Raw genomic sequence first — 22,520 nt, forward strand, 5'->3', positions numbered from 1 at the left:
GACTCCGCATATCTCCTGCGGTCATGTGATGCCATAGTTCATAGCAGCTGATGAGATGCAGTTTGGCACAGCTTGGGACCCATCTGGGAGATGCAGATACGCAGACAGGAGAAGTATTTTACAGCAATGCATCTGCGCGCTTGAAGAGCTATTTAGCATATGCTGCTATATGAGAGAATTTGCTTTGCTGTTGCCAGCTGCAGATTAGTCTTCATTTCTCAAAAATCCGACAGAACAGATGATGCATAGTTGTAGACGGCTAGCATCGGACAAAATAATGTTTTATGTTAATGCAGCGTGTTATTTAGTATTTTTACCTGATTACATTCTGCATTACGTTGACTTATTTTGTTAAAATTACGCAGGACAATCAAAGTCTTTCTCCACTTTTTCTTGTATCAACAATAACAGTGTCAAGCGGTGCAGTAATGCTGCTGCCAGCACTGGCTGGTTTGTTTCTGTTAGCTCCAGTAGAAGTCAAAGCCCATGCTGCTGCTCTAACTCAAGTGGCTGATATGTTAGGCCATCTAGGGCATGGCAGGCGGTTGACAGTCCATGCAGCCTGTCTACCCACAGGACATCTCCACATAGTGTGTCCACAGTGGGGCCAGTGCTGTCATCTGGGCCCACTATGGACCACTGCTCTGCTGACAGTGAGAGGGTAAACGTTTACCACCTCAATCCCCCATTAACTCGGTGAAGGCGCTTCGATCCTCTGTGAAAATAATGATATTGATTGGAGCTCGGCTCTACAAACGAAATGGTTGCAACTAAAAGAGGGATGGGCCCTTGCATTAGAATATGGGATTTTCGAGGATAAAAGAGTGTTTGGATCTTGTTATATTTTTCCTCTCCTCCATCTCCCTCTAGCTTTCCCCCACCTCCTTGTCTCCTCTCTTTCTGCATTTTTATGTGTGTGCATGTAGTGTGAGAGCCCGCGTGTCTCCTAAGATTACCCTCCGCTATCCCCGCAATCAAACAACAAATGACAACATCATTGCTCAGGCCTTTCAAAATACGACACAAAAAAGTGTGTTGTAGCTACATTAACTTGCAACAACCCCCTAATAGACCCTTGTGGGTTTTGTATCTCTCCGCCTCTCTCTCCTCTCTTCTCTCTCTGCTAGGCTGTCACATATCCACCCCCCTCACAGTGCGAGCCTCCGAGCCTCGGTGGAGATCAGGAGCTCCCTGTCGGAGGTGCTTTGTCACGTAGCCCAGGGAGCGTGGAACTCACCCAGAGCTGTTGAACAAACACAAGCACAGGGGCTGTCAATAGCAGCTCCGCAAACTAATTGCCTGTCAAATGAACCACCCTCGTTAAGCTGCCCTCACACACACACACACGCGTGCGCACACACACACACACATGCGTGCAGTGTGACGTTCGTACGCTCACACACACACGCGCGCGCGCACTCACGCACGCACAACCACACACCGAGCCGATTTGATTCAAAGAGTAGTGATACCTTGTTAGAAGAAAAGACACACGAGTGGCACTTCTCTGTTTGCCGTCTTGTTTCTGCAATCGTTACCGGCGTGTGTAGTGCAGTCACCGTGAGATTGCCATTTTGTTATTATTAAGGGGAACATAGCATTGTATAGAGCAGCTGATGTAATCCAAACACATCCCACACACCCTACAGTATATCAGCTGGCGTAATATTTCATTTTTTAAAACCACTCATTAGATGGTAGCAGAGCTCCATACGCCAAATGTTATTGTTTTTGTGTTTGTTTTGCTTTTTTTTTTTCTGTAGTCATTAGGCAGTAGCAGTGGAGTGCCCAGCGCCTTGTCTGGGTGCCTGTAACAGTGCTGTCGGATTGACACAGCTGGGGAGAGCAGCTTGAGGCTGCACGCTCAGGAATACACAGGGGTGTTCAAAGCCCCTCTCTGAATCCTGATCAGAGCGCTGCCCCGGCCAACTGATGGCCTATTAAATATACATGCGCAGAGGTCAGAGCTGGAGGTCCCGGCTTCCTCCCAGCCATGTGCACTTAAGCGGAAGGGCTGGGCAACAATAAAACCTCCTCTCGCTCCAGCGAGCTCTCCCCTGACACCCTCACCTCCAGTGTGTACGTCAAGTACAGTGCTCACCTAGTGCTATATTACAACTGCCTTTGTGAAAAGGCCAAATGATGCATTTTTTACATGGTTATTATATATTTATATTCAATAACACCAAGGACCACTCTTGCGTCTGTCTGTCCGTTTTTTTTTTCCCATTGTCACTGATAAATAGCCTTGCTCGATACAAGCGTGCGCACAGTCCACATCACCTCGCCTTTGTAGTTTACCCAAGATTGAGACAAGGAGGTAGAGGGAAGAGCCCCATAATGGCCAGTCATGATTAACATATTCAGAGTGACACTCGCTCTGTGTTCGTTCGTTAAGCCCGGTCTGTCTGACTAATGAAGTGGAGCGGCAGTTTATCAATTAACCCAGCACTGAGCCATTTGTGCCGGGGATAACGCTCTCGCCGGGTGTCACGGTGATCCAGTTTGGTGCCCTTTAACCCCCGCGAGTGTCCAACAAGGCAGGACCGCGTGACAATGACAGCAAGACACACAAGTCCACGACTGGAGATCCACTAAACAGGATTTGCGCCCGCTGTTCGCCGGCGAAAGTGCAGAGAAAAGGGTTTGGATTGATTGGGTAATAGGATCATGAAAAAAGATCCCTACAAACTAACATTGGGGGTTTTCAGCATTCTCAGACTTGGCATAGATCATAGCAAACAACTTAGCGCTGTCTCTATTAAAACAAGCCCTCCCCTGCCATTATCTTTCCCCCCACTGCTCCTTCCTCCATTTCACATTGTTTGTGTTCATTAAGACATGGGCGACCTGCCTTATCCACACATCAGACCTAGCTCTCAAGAGTAATTGCGATGGTCTCGCAGAGGATAATGTGGTTTAAACTCAGTATAGCCTGTCTATTAGGAGAGACATGATGGCAACCACAAATAATAAAGAACTATTTATTCCTCTCTCTGTGACGCTAACTAGGTAACATATCAAGCCAGCACCGCTAAGGGTCTCTCTTACTGTCAGATATGGCACCCTTCATCCATTCCCAATGGCCCTTGCCTCGACATCTCTGCTCTTCATTTTCTACATGAGCTTGGTCATAAATGCACACACACCTCATATATATTTGATAGTTAATATTTATCCTCGCCGGGGAAGTGCACTTTACATGTGGTAACATACGATTACCTGCAATTCTTATAGCAAAGAAACAAAATCGATATGGATATATAATTCATGATGGAGGGGCTATCAGTTTTTATGGCTCTCTATCCAGGCTCATTAAAGTTTTATCGTAATTGACTGCAAGCAAGAGTTTTTAAGGCATGTTTCTCCCTCACTTTCTACCTTTAATAATTAAGTAAAGTTTAATTGGTTGTATTTTGAAGCACCTAGTGGATGATAGCAGTCTCCCAAATTCAGAACCATGAATTATAGAGTGATGTGTTATGCATTAACCTGTCAGTTTGTTCATTTGTTAAGGCAGAAAAGTATGGTCCCAACCCCCCAAATCACATCCAGAAATCGAATAACTGGCCACGGCCCTTCAAAAAATTCCTTTTTATGTCTTTCATTGCTGTGTTAATGTAGTGACATGATGCTGTCACTCACAACGCTCCCATCAAGCGCCAGCCCCGAATCGACTCCGCTGATTGGTGGTCAACTTGTTCTCTTGAAGGGAGATTGACAGACGGAAAATTGCACTCTCAGATTTCACCCTTCATTCGTTGCAGTTGTTCTTCCACTCGTCAACTCTCCGCCGTGCCCGAGACAGACAGAGGCTTTATCCATTAGCTGCAAGCTTGGCGGGTGGGTGGGCAGATTGAGGCGGGATGGAGGAGGAGATGGGGGTAGGAAGACAATCCTACATTTGAGCACTCTGAGGGAAAATCAATCATGTCATCATAAGTGAGAAGTATGGATGAATTTCATCAGCTGGTTCCTGTCCTGTTCACGCCGCTGGCTTTCTGACTGGCCTGTCCCTCTGATTGGCGTTCTCAATGACCCTTAAATCCGGAAAGGGAGAAGATTTTGAAAACACTGTAATAAGAGAAATCGGACAGTAGCTTCAGGGTCACGATTTCCCACTTTGCCTGCTGCTACACTGTAGGAAACCTCAAGTGGTTTCTCTTGACAAAGTGGTAATAGATTTACCATATGATTTTGTGCCAAACCAGCATTAGGCAGTTGTGTAAGAAAATGTTTCTCAACTATTTTCCGTCCACAGCAGATATGATGAAGTGTTACAAAGGGCAGCAGCGCTCTGCCACCGAACATTTATTTTTATAATTTTCCCCATCATCTCGCAAGGTCACCGGTGAGCACTTAAAGCATCATAGGTATAGGGTGCGAAGCAATCAAAAATGGATGAAAGTGAAGACATGGAAATCACAGATGAGAAATTGACAGCCGTTTACAGCCTTGTTGTCGATGTGAGTGACAGAGCGAGGGAGAAAGTGAGAGGGAAGGAGTGAGAAGGAGAGAGGGGAGAAGAGGCAGAGTTAAAGTGGTGATAAATTTAATGGAAAAATCAAATACAAAACAAATTCATTCCTCTAAACTTGATGCTCCAGTCGTTCTTTTCTTGGCCTGTGCTAAGCCTTAGAATAAACTGTCACTCCTTATCGATCGCATCTGAATTGTTACCGAGATTTCTGAAAAGTAGTCTTGACACACACCCCGCGAATAGTAATCTTGGGAGATGAGAACATCCAGACTGAACAGCTAACACCCCTGACTTAAAATAAAAGAGGCTTTTCTTTTCTCCCTTTTCTCAAATCCAAGCTAATACACTTTGGTGAATTACAAATTCGGTGATAAATATGTTCGCGGTGAAACATGTGGCCTCGTCGGATTTTATTGTCTTTGCGAGTAACTGTGAACGAAGGGAGGGGGCTTAGCATTTTGTCACGGGGAATGTTTATAAACAGCGACCGAGCATGAAATGTTTGTACACGATTTGTTTGCCATTTGTGATGGAGATGACATGATCAAAAAATCAATTCCCTTCACATTTGATTTCCAGCGAGCGGTTAAATGACTGCTGTCGACAGCACCCACTGAAATTCATGTATCATGGTATGGTTCATTATATTCCGATGGTGTATTAATTATGGCTATAGATAGAGAGCTCTGCTGTGAGCGGTAGCCTAGCTGCTGTGTGCCAGAGGGAGCTAGCCCGAGGAGGAAAGCTCTGCTTGTATCCACTCATCCCTCAGCTGACAGGCCTGCTCCAGGAGAAAAGGATTTCTCCGGATTGAGTGCCATTTTCTCTTCTTTAACAAGGAAATTAGTGTGTAAAGGAGATCTGTCAGGATAAAGTGCAGCTTGACTGCTGCCGCCCTCCCCTCCTCTCTGTCTTTCTTTCCCGCCCTTCCCTTCCCTTCCCTTCCCCATCCTCCAGCTCTCTCTCCACCTCTTCTTTCGCTTTTCTCTCCCTCTATCTGCCTCTCCTCCTTCCCTCTCTCTTTCCTTCCCCTTTCTCCCCCACTCAATGGCTCCCTCAGGGGATCTTCCTTGAGCATTAGCAGAACACATCCAATGTCCCAGCTACATGATTTCATGATATGATTTGTACCGGGGATTTGCAATAATCCGCAAATAAAGTTGAAAGTGAATGACTCTCAATAAGAGACGCAGACAAGCAAAACCAAACCTTTTAAGATTTTCTTTATCTTTAATGGCATGAAAAATGAATTTGTTTTGCATTAGATCACAACAATTTAGCAATGGCCTGAGTATGTTGTTTTGTCTTTGGCTTTTATGATCATGATTAATTCCTGCACAGGAACCTCGGTGATATACATAATGCATCATTCGCTCATTTAAATGTTCAGTTCCTCTGCAGTTGCAGAGAGCTTGGTAGCTCATTACACATTACCCGTGTGTGCCTGGGAGTTGCAGTGTGCCAGCCATACTCGCTTGTAGTAAAAGATACAGTATCTGCTGCTTTAGTAGGATGTCACGGATCGACTACGCGATTCAACTCAGGTGTCATCTCCGCCAATCTCAGCTTCGCTCGCCTCATGTTAGTCCCTTTTATTTTACCTCAACATTAGCAAGAACTAACTTTTCACCCCCGGTAGACGGACAGGGATGAGCCCCACCGGCACATTTTTAATAAGTCTGCTTCAAAGGTGTAGGGTGAAATAAAAAAAAATAATAAAAAAATCAAAACATCCTGAGTTAATTTGAAATGTACTCTGCATCTGTGATGGGAAACAGCCTCACAGGTAAGTAAGGGAGACAATTAGGGAATATCCGTAAGTGCAGGAGCTGCATACTAAAAAACGCAAATCACTATTTCCCCATCTGGCCCCTACTGTGCCGAGAACTGCAGCTGAGGTCCGATTTCACCCGTCAATCACGGCCGCCTCGCTGTGGGGTGTGTGTCCTGGTGAGAGAGCCTACCCCCAAGTCATTAGCACACACAGTCAAACTGTACTGAGAACTGCCCTGCACCGCTCTGCTCTGCACCACGGTTTAAATATCCCCAGCCTGTGACAGGATCAGTTTAGCGATCTGTAGGATTGATCTCCTCTTTAAAGTTTTGCCTGAGGCGACTCTAATTGGGAACGAGGCTGCCTCCCACTCCCCTCACTCCCTTAACTGTCAGTCTTGGCTTTGTTTACTGAGGACATGCCCAAACCTATTTACTCAATAATGAGGAGACGTGGTGGGGATGCTGCTGATCACATTGAGGCCCCCAGCGGGACTTCTGCATGCTGGGAAGGGCGGGAACATCATTTTAGACTTTTTGAGCTGAGTGAAAGTTAGCCTACGCCGTCGACATAATGTAGTGATATTTTTCCCCTCCTTGTTTTTCTCATATGGCTCTCATTCCTTGATTTTTTTTTCAGAGCACTCGTCCACCTCAGGGAATTTATTGTGTTTTTTCTCTGTCATACCATGCAGTTAGCTAAAATAGAACAGCGTTTAAAAGACAAAGCACATAAGTAGTGGCCATTTTACACTTGGAAAATGCCCTCCATATGTTTGCTGCCGTCTAGAGAGAATAAAGGCGGACTCAAAGCCCACTCCAAACATGTGAGGTGTCGCCAATGCCTTGCTGTGGAGTGGACTATTCATGACTTGAGTGCTTTGGCCTGTTGGGCCATTTCCTTGTCTCCTAAAGTGAATTCCTCAGATTCTCACTCTCATTTAGGTTGTTTTCATTTGCACTGACTTGACAAAGCCTTTGGTGTGGATAGCGAGGCAATAGAGTCCATTGATGCCCATTGGGATTATGAATGATGAAGTGGAGAAGCCGCCGCTATCAGAGGGACACAACACTGCTCTTAATAGAAAAGCATTTAGAAAGGCGGCGGGGAGGAGGTGGTGGTGCTGGGGGCTTTCTGACACTCGACTGATAAGAGGCAGCTCTTCAGAGGTGGTAGTGTGTACAATGAAACACGCTGATGGGGATACAATGACGCACATGTTGCGTCTGACAGGCGGTGATTTAGACGTGGGGTGGCAAAAAAAAAAAAAAAAAGAGAAAACCTGGACCACACAACACAGTTTCGTGACACGATAGCCTCGATACAGAATTTTCTCGTTAGGCTGCCTGTGCATGTTTCTACTTATTGGTTTGATTTGCGGGAAAATGCATTGTCATTACTCATATCCGGCTCTGACAGATTGAAGAGGGACAGGCAACGAGAGAGAGAGAGAGAGGAGTCAGTAGTGTAGTGGCACGGGAGCGAAAGAGAGATATGCAGAAAGGGAGAGCTGTCAGTTTGAGGAATGAGTCTGATAAGAGGAAGGGACTCGGCAGATGGGCAGAAGAAACCGGCAGCACACTTCTCAATTAAACATGTAAATACCAAAAGCAGGCAGCGACGGAGATGAGAAAGTTAAATAAACACAGCACCGTGCTGTGATTACAAGCTCAAAACACCACCACCTTTGCTACTTTTTTTTAGTTCCTGCAACACCAAGGAACTCTCTAATCCAGCTAAACCTCTGCTTGAACATATTATACATTTCTCTCTTCTTTCCTTGTTGTTTTCATCATCTCCTGTGGCTAAATTGATTCATGCAGAGTCTGATTCTTTGCAAAGTTGCACGCCCACCAGGAAATCCTGATATAGATCTAATTGAGCTATTCATCCATTCACTTTGTCCTTTGTTATCTTTTTTAATATTTCTTTTTTTCAAATAATTGTTGTCCATCATTTTAACATACGTGCCCCCCCGCCCACGTGCACCCCGCTGTGAACTACAGGGAGTATCTTAAATACTTCTGTAGGCAGTGTCCCTGACATTAATAACAATGAGCTTGGCATAACCACAGTACATTCTTAGGGAAGATTCACAGTTTGACATTCAGCCCAGATGCTATCGCGGAGCCTCAGTGTTTAAGACCGCGGAGAAGACAGACATCTGTCACTTGTTACCTTTGAAGTGAATAAGAGAGGGACGCGGAAAAACACAGTGGACAAAAGGCCATTCTGACCACAGACCCTCAGTGTTTACAAACGGAAAGAGAGAGTGACAGGAGAAACTCAAGATGAATGGATCACCGCTGTTGATCTCTCCTCCTCATTCCATGTGCTAAGTTATTCCGTGGCTGCTACCCCAGTGGGGGGTGAAGGGAAACAGGAAGTTGAGAGAGGCAGGCAGAACGCCTCAAGGACTCTGGAGGAGCAGAGCACTGCAGCCTGTATGTGAAGAAAAAAAAAAAACACACACAAAAAAAAAACCAACTTACTGTACACTTCTCTAACCTGGGGTATCAAACATTACAAATGTGAACATAATCCACATTTTAATGAGAAGATGACGCTATACTAAGGCAATATTTGCAATTGTGTTGATTCGGCGTGTTGAAATAACAGGATCTGTTGCATTAGCTGTTATTTGTGTGGAGTGTGGATTAAGTGTAAAGTAGTGTATTTTGATATAATTATTAGAACAATGGCTGTATTCATTTATCTTCTGTCATGTCTCCTCAGACCTGTTTCTATTTCAGGTTGCACGTCAAGTGAGAGCAGCTATATCTGGCTGGCAATTAAGCTGGTCCTGCCTCCCCTTGATGCTTGATTAGTCCGATTGATGGAGGAGGCCATATGTGGCGGTGTCAAAACTTGGCAGCCAAGCTCCATCCTCTCAAATGAGAGGCAGGCAATAAAGAGGCAGGCTGCCCAGAGTGGGTGCACGTATGCGAGGCCTGCAGCGCCATGATTTGGGCCCCCTGATATGTAGCATTTTCTCTGGGGGTCTTCGGGGGCACTGACCACTCCAGCCAAGTTCTCGTCGGGGCAGAGGTGGCCACCGGCTAGGGGTGTCACTGTACTGAGCCCTCTGGGGCACAAGCTCCAGGCAAGGCGAGTGGGGGGGGGGGGGAGGGGGTGTGTGTGAGGGGGGGTTGAGGAGTGGTAGATGGGGGGTTGGGAGGTTTAGAAAGCTGAAAGATATGGCCCCCTTCCCAATCTCGCTCGGAGACAACAAAAAGGGAATGCTTGAGAAGGGGAAGCAGCGGGAGGAGAGCACAAAGACAAAGGCGCGGGCAAGGTCAGTCTAGCTAATGGGCCTGAGCCGTAGGCTGCCTGGGGCTAGGCACACTTCTGTTCTCTCTCACACACTGGGCCTTCAAAGACCCTTCAGTCCACCCCTCTCCTTCTCTCCTCTCTTCCTCCATCTCTTCCACTCCTCTTTTACTCTTTTCCTCACTTCCACTGGTGACACTTCCTCCCTTCAAAAAGCCTCTGCACAGGTGCCTTTAAAAACACATCCCCTGCGAAACACCTCCCCGATACTTACTTTCGGCCATTACATCAACAATTGTGATGTCGACAAATGAACGAGGTATTTTCCCTCCTAAACTAAGTGGATGCACAACTCTTCAGGTTTATCGGCTGTCACCGGCCGTCATTAGGTCCAAGGTGGGTCCCTGGAAGTGCTAAGAGGAGCTGTTGGAAATGAGGAGGAGGTGGAGTGTTGTTGTCAGGTTGGCTGGCTGGCGTTGCTTGGCTCCACTCGAGGGCTCCTTTAATGTGCAGCGGAGTAGAATAAGTGAGTGGCTGTGGGCACCAGCTGAGCTCACTCTCGTCTTCGCCTGGTAGCTGAGGGGTGAGCCGCTGCCACCTGACACTGGGCACACGGCTCAGGGCTCCTCTTGGCAACGTGGCACAGCACACATGTCCCCTCATTTGGATGGAGATTCAGACACAACACACAAAAGCTTTACCCCCCCGGTCCTCCTCCTCCTCCTCCTCCTCCTCCCTTCCCTCCCTCACTCAGTCAGTCTCTCTTTTTCCCCTCCTGTTTTTTTTTTTTCTCCCCTTCCTTTAGTTTTTGACGGCATCATAATAATCTGGGTATCTTCTTGATCATGCCCCGTGTTTTTTTTTTTCTTTTCTTCCTCATCTTCTCGGAGACGAGTTTGAAATTGCCTGCGTCAGGACTTTGCTAATTAAAGTCATACTTTCAAAAATGCCATAATAACTGTTAATTAGCTTGATGCTATTTTCAGCATAATTTGCTAATTAGTGGAAAACCTGTACAGCGTTTCTCTCTAATTACAGTATGGCTCCGCACGGCGCATCTGTGCCTTGACTCCAAATGATACCATTACAAAGTCCCGTATTACGCATTCTCTCAAAACAGTTAATTGCCTCCACAGATAGTGAGATACTTCAGTCAGCTGATTTTTATGGTAATAAATGGACAGGCACAGACACAAACCTCCCTGGTTCATATTTATGAAATATGAAAAAGGAAAACAACCTCTTTATGAGATGCACAGAGTTAGTTTGGAATATAATCTGGTTGGCTCTGTGATGATTTTGTGTGCTCATGCGTTGAGTTGCCGAGACTTTTAATGAAGTTTGATTTATTCTATGTTATAACCTTGTGAACAAGTAAGCCATAACACTGTAATTAAAGCAAAAGATGTTCGGTAATGGCGTCAACCTTAAGGTAAAGAGAGTGTGCTTTTCGGAGGAGGTTGCCATGTAAATACAAGTAGCGGCATAATGTGGCCGTGCCACAGCTTATTACGGAGAATGTAACTACCTTGTCGCCCGGCTGGTTATTTTCATGTAGTCTAGCAAGGGGAGAGAATTATGGACATGACCACAGGTTGACCCTGATACATGTGTACACTCGACACAAATTATGACTCATTAAGTGTGGTGAGGAGCGTGATTGGCATGACCCCTGACCTCAGGACGTCAGCTGTGCCCATCCTCCGCTTTGCCCCGCTTTTGACAGCCACCAGTCTGACAGGGCTAGCATCGGCGCCGGCTAATTAATGCACCACTTCAGAGACCCTTTCATTTATGGCTTCTGAAAGGCATTATTAAATTAATTAAACCACCAAGAGTTAGTCATTATGAAATCAGGAGGTTTACATGGATGACAGCGTTTATGAATTAAACATCCCCAAAGTTCCTCGCAGGAGATACCCCGAGCTGCGTGTGGGTACCTAGCACGACAGATGTTTGCCCCCCCCTTCCTCGAGCTAACCTGTATTGCAAGCGATTTAGGTCTCATTTGGGGGTTTGAAAACTGAAAGCAGGAGAGAAAGAGGTTCAGGATAGCTAATGAGCAGAGAAAGAGAGGGGAAAAGGAGGTCACTAGCTCTGTTCATCTGTAGACAGTACAGATGGTTCTGTTTTATACAATACAACAATGGCGTACATCAATTTGTTGATCGCTAATAGATAGCTACTCTCAGAAGGATTGCAGACTGGGATCAGTTGTCTGTGGGTTTTAGCTGAGAACTCTACATTTATAGCCTCGAAACATTTAGAGAAGCTGTGTGCTGTTTTTAACTCATCATGTGATGTGAAAACTACAAATGGTTCACGAGATAAATCCCATAAACTTGGGCTTAGCTGGAGAGCAGAGGGCAGAGATGAGTAGCTCACTCAGGAGCCTTGACGATAGACTCCTTTTCATCTGTGGACTGAGATTCACAGATTATCTCAAGAGGCTCTCTATCTCTGTCCTCGTCTCTATTTCTCTTTTTCTGTTTCTCCACCCTCCCTTTCTCGCCCCTCGATTCAGGAAGTTTGCCAGCTACTGTCTTTGTTTACAATGCCAAGGGAAAATGTCAGAGCCGTTGAGAAAAATATCCTTAGAATCTTTTTTTTCATCTTCTTAATCTAACAGTTTACTGAACTTGATAAGTGTCCTATCAACATGCTAATCAAATTACTTCGGAACCAAAATTGACAGTTTTCATTAATTATACAAGATTATTCTAATTGCAATTCAAATTTATTCATTCCGAACAGAAGGTATTCAGTAATATTTTACAAAATTTGCATATTAAATGGAGGGAGTTGTGCATTATGCATGGTAATGTATGCAGAGTTTCTTATTTTTAACTTCACGGCCATATGTGGTGTCGTTGTAGGAGCAGGTGAAAAGTCTAAGTGTGTTTAATTTGCTTGACAAACATTCGGCTGGAGCTTGTCAAGGGGAGTATTGTGAATGCCAATCTTTATTCCCTCTTTATTGATTACCCCAAACTCTAAACATCTGGAGGTAAATGGCACTGAGAGAGATGAACTGAATCATGGGATTAGTACCTTCAATGACTGAATCACTATCAATTACTTCAATAGCATAATTCAAGAGCACCGCATAAAAGCTACAGTACCTTGGTTTGAGCCAGGATTAATATTGCAATTTAACGTAACAATGGAAGCATGGGAATGATATGGATGGCGTCCAACTTTTTCACATTGATGTCATAAAGCTAATGCCGTTATCTAAATACGAATGTATTTAATTCCTAATTTAGGCTTTGTTTGTAAAATGAAAAGGCTGAACGCATTAGGCACATGTTTTAAAAGGTAATGGATTCTGTGAGTAAAACAACCTTATTTATTCACTGAGACGCAAAACCCCCAATTTGCTCTTTGTTTTTATTTCCTAGAGCGGGCAGTGAAGTGCAAACAGCTTACTGGGAAGCTGTTTACTACTGTATATGACAAAGGGTGTGCGTGCATGCGTGTGCGTGCACGCGGGTGTGTATGTGTGTTTATGGGTAAGGGTGGGGGGGGGGGGGGGGCTGCTCTTCCAGCTCCACAGGCAAGGTCTTGTGTTGTAATGTAAGCGTAATAATTATCAAACAGCATCAGGGGCTCTGGGTATGGGCTTTAACAGGGGGAGAGCATGTTTGATATGTAGAATCAGCCCATAGTGCATCCATAGAGGGTGACTAAATCGCACGGTTCATGGATCACATTAGTATTGCTCTGCATCCACACTCGCACTATAGGTGATTTCCATTTAGACACACATTTCCACATGAAGATAAATATGACTTGAATCGTAATTTCCCTGAAGTAAATATAATACAAATACAACATAATACAGTGTCAGGCCAGGCAGGCTAATAGATTACTAGCGTGTTTTCCATTTGTATGGTAAGTGGTGAACCTGGGTGGTGGTCTGGCGAGTAACAAATTGAATGTTTAATCCATCTCAGTGCAGATTGAGGGTATCAGAAAGATCGGTAGTCGTAGGAGTTCTCTTGTGACTGGTAGTATATTAGATATTTTTACTCTTCAGGGGTTTGAGGAATGTTGTTGGATTAACAAGAGGTGCAAAGTGGTGGATAAACGCAATTTCTTATCTTTTCTGGGGTCGTCTGTTATTTTTCAAATTGGTGTTCGGATTTGACGTGCAGCATTTCCAGTCACTCAGTGGTGTAATCTCTGATGTCGGATTACAACAACACTACCTCTGTTTTAGTTAGATATTCTCACGGTGTTTTATCACTTTTAAGAAAAGGATTACATATTGTATTTTATACTTTAACGCTGAATTATTAACTCGACTCTCTCCCACCGGTTGCATCATTAAGCACCCTTCATTATGTTTCCGTATTCTCTCTTAAATGTTACAGAGATAATTGTGAAGAAACCATGACAAATATGCAAAAGATGTGCTTCCTTAATGTTACCAAACATTCTCTAAGTACATATTTAATTCTTTAATAAATGTTTGCTCTGGCATTTTGCAGAAGCAAGATTAGCGTCAACCGCACAAGCATCTCTTATAAAGTGTGACAAATTGATATTTTTATATAGCTTAATCTGTTTACTATGATGTTTATGCGAGGAATTATTACAAACTAATTAAAGAAATCACTTTGATATAATTAGTCAGATTTCAGGAAGCTCATTAGTAGTAATTTGCATGAAAAATAAGCCCTGTAGTGGTGCTTAGACCCAGCTATTCGATCTGTGTTTTATCTGGTTACACATCAACCCCCATTGTTTGTTGTTTGAGGCCGTCTGAAGTGGCCCACAATATTTTCAGTCATTGCCCTGAGAGGCGGCGGGGTATCTTTTAACAAATTCCTCCCCTAAAGCAAGTCAACCTGTATGTGGAAGCAGACACACGCCTCTGTGTACATAAGGCAGGAGGAGTGAGCGGCAAAACACTGTCTATTTATCTGTCAGGTTCCTGACAAAGAACTGAGCTGACAAGTAAGGGTTTCCCTCAGCAGAGCAGGGGGGCTTTGTTCACCGTACTTACATGCCCAGTCTATGCCCAGAGACTCATGTTATTTGCAAATCATATTCTTTGAAAACTCACAAACGGGGCGAGACATGCCACGCTACGGGTTTGTCAGCTGCCTTCACAACAGCTAGCTATATCGCTAACAGTGTGCGGTTCGGTAAGGAAGCAGCTTTCTCTTAGCATTTGCCTCGCTGTCACTTTTTCCAACACATGCGATCTGTGTCTTCATGCTTGGGGTCTCTCCTCCCTCAGAGGGTTGCCATCTTCCCTTTGGACTGACAAATAAAACGCCCACACTCCCGCTGAAATATAAAAGAGGGGGGAAAAGAAAAAGACACTCCTGGAATTACATCATTCTCTGCTGAAGCAGTTCTTCCAGAAATTGATGGATGTGTATATTTTTTTATTCACGTAATTAGATACGAGTAATGATTTAAAATAAAAAAAAGTGATTTTACATGTATTTTTTCCCAGGATACCCCTGTCTTTGGCAGAGGGGTTGAAAACTCTGGTACAAAAACAGGACCTGTTTATTCTCTATACCCTTTTCCCACCATGGACGAAATCCTTCCCTAAACATCCGGACAGAGAAGCACTTGTGTGGCGCTGATGTCACAGACCTACCTGGCCTCCCTCTCACAAAAGCTAAGGTATCATTAGCTAGGCCCACACAATGGCCATTCAACCAAGCCACTGCGCTCCTCAGGACTAGGGAACAATGTTATTTTTTGTCTCAGAATTATAAAGACAGAGTTTTGCAGGAAACCTGACAGACAAAACCCTTTAGAGGTAAATGCTCCAGGCGGCTTTTGGGTTTAATCTTTTCCCATTAGCATTTTGCCCCCCCCCCCTCCCTCTTGCTCACACACAAAGACCATATTTACAGGGTCAAAAGTAAAGGCTCAGAGTCTCTGGAGACTGCTTTTTGTGCAGATCTTTACTATATATATGCAACAGTTTTTAGCCTTTATTTCTATTTTTCTGTATTTCATATAGTACAATCTTAAACAGGTACGTTTGTTTGTTTGTTTGTGGTGGTGAATACATTTATTTTTTAACAACAAAACTACAAATCCAACAGGCTCCTTCACTCTTAACCAAATATTGAGAGAAATCACACATGCAAGCATATTAAAAATCATTAACCCACAACGCAGGGCTGTATGTAATATAATAGTTATATTGTCAACAATACTACAACCATGCTAAGGGTTCATATGTGCTACCTTTGTGTGTGTGTGTGTGTTTGGGTGCATGTGTGCTTACGTGTGTGCACACATTCACTTATGCTTGTGTGTGCGTGCGTGTGTGTGTGTGTGTATGTGTGTGTGACTCCATGTGTGTGATTCATTCCAGGGCAGTTTTAGTCCTTATAAAATATTCATTTTGGTTGTGCAGGGCCCTGTAATTGCCATCTCTCACCCTGAATTATTTATACCTCGCACAGACTGACAAAGCTTTGCCATACGGCCCCAGATGAATCAGAAAGCAGCCATCTCTGCTGCCAACAGCACTGGGCTTTCACACAAATATGGCAGCCACGTCTCTCTGCCTGGCCTCTCTTAATTTGACATTTTCTTTTTCCCCCTGCCTTTGTCCTAGGTGCACAGAAAGGTTACCTGTTAGCTTTAAGCACCGACCCGCTCTCTGTCTTTCTGTCTCTATCCCCCCTGCCTACATGACAGTCCACAGTGGGTGTTTTTTTTTTTCTCTCCCTCTTCTTCTGAGGATGCGTTAATGTGGCGGCGATGTCAGAGTGGCTGCCTCATGTTTTATGATGACTGACCAGTCCTGACAGCCACTTTAGATGTATGTATTATACATTAGTAATAATATGATGTAGAAATACACTCGCATACATTTGAGCATGCATGGACAGACAGCAAAACCACTGACTCGCCGACCTATATATAAAACACACACACATGCAAATAAGCCCCCGCTGGTGTGCTGGATACAGCGTGGCTGTCAGTAAACGGTCAAAGCCCCCCTGCTGGCGTTGCCTGTACAGCTGCGTTCCTCTGCGCCCTGCCTGGGTCTGATCACTCCAAGGTGCCACAGGAGAGAGACGGCGCTGTATGGCTCTCATTGTAGACCGGCTCTGGGGCCTTCCAGAACCCCACGTCCAACACCCTAAATACTACTATTCACCCAGGCCAGCTACTCCAACATATGCTTATCTTCCATCTCACTAGTGCGGGGAGGTGCTGACTGGTATTTCCTCAAGGCCCCGAGCTCCAGTGCTGACCAGTAATCAAAGCACCATATTTCTCCTCCTGCGCAAAAATAACCTGGAGATGCCTCTCAGCCGTCCAGCTGGCGAGCAGAGTAAATAATCCTGAGAACTGCATTGTTAATGTACGCGATTATTTTTTGTAATGTCAGCAGCCTCATGGCCCGACATCGTTCGAGACTGCCGTAGTCATTATCAGTGATCATCATCATACGTTTTTTATGGCGCCGGTGATGACTCAATGATATTTATGAATTCCAGTTTGGGTGTAGATGATGTTGGCTCTATAGCGGCAACCAGTGTTTGATACGCTTTTACAACGGAGTGGCGCAAGGCACAGCGACGCAGAATTATTTATGTTTTGTGTCTTATTATATTGTGTTCAAAGTCCTGGTAGAGAAAAGGCGTATTCAGAGTAAAACAAAGAGCAACGTGCAACAGTACACAAGCCTCGGCGGTATCTTGATGTGAGGGGATGGGAGAGGCAGAGAGAAAGCTCGGGGCTAAACATGCAGTATGTGGCGGGCTGGAGCTTAAAGCTGCATAAAGCACACAGCCTTAGTCCACTGTTAGCAAGTGATGGATAGTTAGCAGGAGCTCCGAGTCTTCGTCTAATCTGTTACAGTAAACCTGTGCCAAAGCCTGAAGGGAATCAGTAGGGGCTCGCTAGGAGTGGGTTTGACGTGAAACCATTTGTGAAGACGAGCGATTCTCTTAAGTAAGAAACTAACAGTGTCCGGAGAGAGAGAGAGAGAAAGAGAGAGAGAGAGAGAGGAGGCGAGGAGAATGAGTGCGAGTACGAGTAGCGAGAGAGAAGGAGGAAGAGATACCATAATGAGTCCTGTAGCCATGGAGTAAATGAAGAGGGATTGACAGAGTGAGGGATCCTCAAGTGAAATAATGTCAATGCCACTCTGCCCATTAGAGAGAAAGGGGGATGGTGGAGGAGAGGGTAAAGAGGGATGAATGGAGGGACACGTCTACATCTTAGGGTGCAGAGGAAGCACATAAATTATTTGTGACACCCCTGCAACACACACACACACACACACACGCCGCCAACAAAAATATGAAATATGAAACAACAAAATGAACTGACAATAGCAGCTGAAAAAAATAAAGAAATAAAACCAAAAAAAAGAAGCCTGGGAAATACCCAATAAATTCACGGAGACATGCAGTTGGGATATTTGATGTCGAACAATAATAATCACAGTGACATCTGCCTTGCTGCTCTCGGAGGAGATGGGCAGAAAGCTCGAGAGTGGAAGGGGTTAATCTCCCAAACCCAATAAGGTTGGATAGTGAGGCACTTGTTCCCTGATAAAGAAGTGATAGGATCTGTGGGTCTGGTCCCTCGGCGCTTGTACAGGGGTAGAGCAAATATTGTTAATGTGCTGTGGTTTACTTCAGCTAAGGCGAGAAAAACAGCTCCGCTTGACGAGAGAAGACAGCGGCGAACCAGAATACGACAGAAATGGCCACGCCGGCGCGGCCTCGGCCTCCCGGGGACTTAACTGGCATATATATCCAAGACCACTCAGTTGCATAAATAAGTGTTGGGGAAGATTAAGATCTATAAGTGTCTCTATTTCTCGTTTTACCTGCTCCGCCTTGTCACAACAGGGATCTGAATGCAGTTCAGTGGAGTGCCTAATAACTGGAGCAGTAGGTAGGGAAGGCAGGAGGCTTGACATTAAGACCCTGGCGTTTTGGAAATCCGATACGCTATTGACCCGTGTACTACTATCTCAGCGTAGAGATCTGGTGTCAGCAGATTGTAGTCTGGTGTTGGGAGCCGTTTCTTACAGGGCTCCTGTAACAGGGGCCCATTGAGTCTGGGAGGCAGCTGGGGCCTGATGGGCTGGAGCTGGGTGGTGATCGATACTCACCGCCCTGCAACGGATGACCTCACTGTCATGGCTGCCGGCTGTGGACACTGCATGCTAGTCATTAGTGCCGGGGCACCAATCAGGAGCTTAGAGTTGTCAATACCTGACTCTTACAGATACTGTGGCCATCTGTCAGTGTATTGTGTAACGGCCTAAACAAATGGAGGAGGCTCTTTTGTACAATAAGAACAAGGTGTACTATTGAAGAAAAAGAAACACGCTCTCGTGAATGTGATTTAAGCAACCGGCGAGTGGAAATAATTTAAAACAGCTCAGACTTAACTTTAAAATTTTTTCCACAAGTCGTTAAAAATAATCTGAAAAATGACTGGATAGAATAATGAATGAAATTGACAGGAGAGCTAACCTCGGCTGTCGATGGAGCCTCCTTAATAATACAACATTATCCTTATTTGCCCTCTCCACTCAAATCAAAGGGATGGACATTTATGCATGAGTGACATCAACCCTGCAATTAAGTTGGCCATTTAAATGAGAGAAGGCCTTCCTCACCTCGCCTGTTTGTTTTTTTCCCCCTCTCTCTTCTCTTTTTTTTTCCTATTCCCCTCTCTGTTTGATGATGGGAGAGGGTGAGCTAGAATTAGGGCGATGGGTCTTCCTTTGAGTGTCAGCCTAAAATGATCAGAGTAAAGATAAGAGGGTCTAGCAGCCCTCAAATCAGTCAAAGTGCCAAAGTCGGCCTTTTTCTCCTCAATTACCGGGTCTGTGAAGCCAGGGAGTGGAAGGCGCCGAGCCTGCTGCATTACTAAAGAGACAATCTATTTCCCCTTTGACCAGAGGGAGAGAAATCATTATGGCATGATTAGTAGCTTCGGCAGTGGGCGAGCATGGAGGTACTACAGGAGAATCGTATTAATTGCCTTAGACCAAGGCATGAGCAGGATTGTTTTAACGTTGATTTGTGGACCTGTATGACTAGCTGTCGGAGATAAAAAGCTGATGTCAGGTCTTAGTTATACTGGCAGACTTCGGGCAAGCAGACAGAGAGGGTTGATGTCAAAATGAGCTTCCACGGCTGCCCTGGAAGTCTTTCTCTATCTGCCTGTCGATGTCTTCCTCTTTGTCTTTCTTCACACTTCATAGTTTTCCTTTACGCCTCCCACTATCCCTCCCTCTACTCCCCCCTTCCCTCAGATGGACTACTCCCCACCCCTTCCCGCACTCCCTTTCTCTCGCTCTCTCTCTCCTCCAACTGATAGCTGCCTTGGCCGATTATTTCATCCAGTGCGGTCCACTGAGAGCCTCCTCGCCCGGCTTTGGAAGAGCTTTAATTAGCCATGTTAATATCCCCTTCATTGGCCTTAATATCACTCAACACCTTCCTCCATCTCAGCGGCCACCAGGGTCCCCCTGTCCTGTCAGAACAGCTGATTATTGAGAAGGATAGCTTTAATCAAACCTAATTGCAGTTCATTCTTTCTCTCTATCCCCCTTTGCCCTCCATTGCCAACATCTAATGGCAGCGACGACTTGATATCCCATTAAAAAACAATTAAACAACCTCCTTTTGTCTCCGTGCGTGCCAAAACACCAGCACAAACTTCTGTAGATATTTAAGAAGTAAAAGAGAGAGAGAGGGGCCTTGTCTTAATTGCTCCCCTTTTCACCAAGGACCAATTTGCACTGTGCTCGTGGAGAATCTTAACCAACTCAAATGTAATGGATGCTATAGCACTGCCACTGCTGTGGACTATGAAAATTAAGCTTATCTTTTTAGCAGAGAAATTGTGCTTAATTGCCTTCATAACAGTAAACATAAAGGAGCTACTTTATGATAGCGTGGGCACTCAATATCCTGTGTTTATTGTTTCTTAACTTTTGCTTTGGCTGCAGCGGAACCAGTATGTAAAAGCATTAAAGTCTCCAAGAAAAGAGACAAGACTAACTCCGAAAGTAATGTGTTTCTTTTATGAAGTCAATGCATTGCCAAGGAAATGTATTCTATCTCTCGCTCTGACATAAATCGTCTACCAACGGGTGATGCATGTACTAACACTAGCTCACAGACACACACACACACACTCACGTGTAGACGAGCGCGCATGCACGCGCCCGCAAACACACACACTGGCCTTACCCAATCTGTATGAGAGGCGACAGACAAATAAAAGTCGTATTTCAGGTCTGCTTTCCGCAGATGTCTGCTGCTCTACATTATGACTCTTTGGGGAAATAAAAACAGGGTCAGGGAATTAGAGTACATAATGGTCATTTTGATGATCAGCCAACAGATGCAACCCGAAAACACAGCGAACACAATCAAGCGAAATGCACTAATGACAAGTCAGGTTTTTTATGGCCTCACCACACACCGACAGGCAATCAGCATTCTGGCATGGGTTAAAACGTCTTTTATTGATGTCCGAGCCAAAGCTCCTTGGATGTGGAGTGAAAATATTTTCTCACCTTCTCCTCTCCCTCCTGGGCCCTCGGTGAAGCACAAGGTATAGGAGTCTATCGAAGAACGCTTCTAAATGACCAGTGCATGTGTTAATGTGGCCAGGGTTAGAAGGGTCATTTCAGACTCTGATTTATGGCCTGGCCGGGATCCCACTGGGCGAACGAGAAGTCTTAAGTGTTGTGAAAGCGTCCTCGCAAGCCACACAAGCCACTGTATTTAGCTGAATGAAATGGCCGTGCAATCTATGGTGCAATCTATGGTAATCCAATGAGCCGCTGTGATTCTGCGAGCCAAGGCAGTGTTACAATTGCAACCACAGTATTGCATATAGTAATGCCAGTGCAATGTGATGAAAAATAAATATCGCGGCGCCGTATTTATAATGAATCGGAGAAAGCAAAAGCACAATCAGTCATGATTCTGTGGGGAGAATTTGCAAAAACAACAAGTCAATTTCATTGTTTATTCTGTGTGGTTGTGTAAGATTTTACACAATGGGCTCCATCTGAGACGATTTTTCTCGCTCGCCTCGTTGTTAATCTTCCCCTTTTTTTTAACTATTTTACGTCTGCGAGGCCACATCTGATATCCTCAACGCGAGGCTTTATCAACAAATTTCTGCGCGACCCGACAGAACGCGGGAGAGGAAGGCAGCTTACAAACTCACCAAGCCCAGATCTCACTCAGACGTGACATTTGTTCAGAGACGATTAGCCAGGTTGTAATTTGTGGCATAATTGCCTCACCCACCCACAAGTGCATGGGTGTGTGTGTGTGTGTGTGTATGCGTTATGCTTGTGTGTCTGTGTGTGTGTGGCATACGGTGGTCCCAGGAGTGTCCGCCTAATTGCCTGACAGGACTATAAGTTTTGTGGCGCGCTCTCACCTTGTTAGGTCCTTTATCCCTGATGCTCTTCAAACAAGACCTGGTCACAGGTGGGCCTCATTTGCTTCCCTATTGAACAGGAGAACTTTAATTGCACAGGGGGTGTCCTGGGATTAAAGAGGTGGGTGGAATATCAAGTGACTTCCTGTATGTTAGTGGCAGATGGGTGTTGGGAAAGACCCATGAACTCAGGTGAGGCGATGAGATGACAAAGAGACTGATGCTCGTGATTTTGAGGGAATCATAAACAGGGAGGCTTCCTCGAACGCTGTAACGTCACGTTTGCTTCTGACTGACTGGATGAATGGCTCAGACGTGGGAGCGTTTTGATGATTCTCACTTAAACGTTCATTTGCAATGATTAACAGTTTCTGCTTTTGTGTTGTGCTCTCTCTCTTTCAGATTCTTCCTAAAGTTCTTCCTCAAGTGCAATCAGAACTGTCTGAAGAATGCAGGGAATCCACGAGACATGCGCAGATTCCAGGTGAATCTATTTCACACATATGCTCTGACTATTTCTGTCTGTGCGTCTCGCACACAGGTGTATAAATGCGCAACTACGCGCAC

General features: G+C 45.0%; 1 protein-coding gene across 9 annotated transcripts in view; it reads left to right on the forward strand.

Moving 5' to 3' along the window:
- Positions 1-22,520, forward strand: part of LOC311270590 (transcription factor COE3) — a 94,804-nt gene that overhangs the window by 43,050 nt on the left and 29,234 nt on the right. For all 9 annotated transcript variants that reach the window (XM_084375557.1, XM_084375555.1, XM_084375556.1 and 6 more), the window contains one exon: positions 22,356-22,437. In XM_084375557.1, coding sequence (XP_084231683.1) covers positions 22,356-22,437 — 82 coding nt within the window. The remainder of the gene's footprint in view (positions 1-22,355; positions 22,438-22,520) is intronic.

This window comes from Pagrus pagrus (genome assembly GCF_965226575.1).
Source record: "Pagrus pagrus genome assembly, chromosome: 15".
Classification (NCBI taxonomy): Eukaryota; Metazoa; Chordata; class Actinopteri; order Spariformes; family Sparidae; genus Pagrus; species Pagrus pagrus.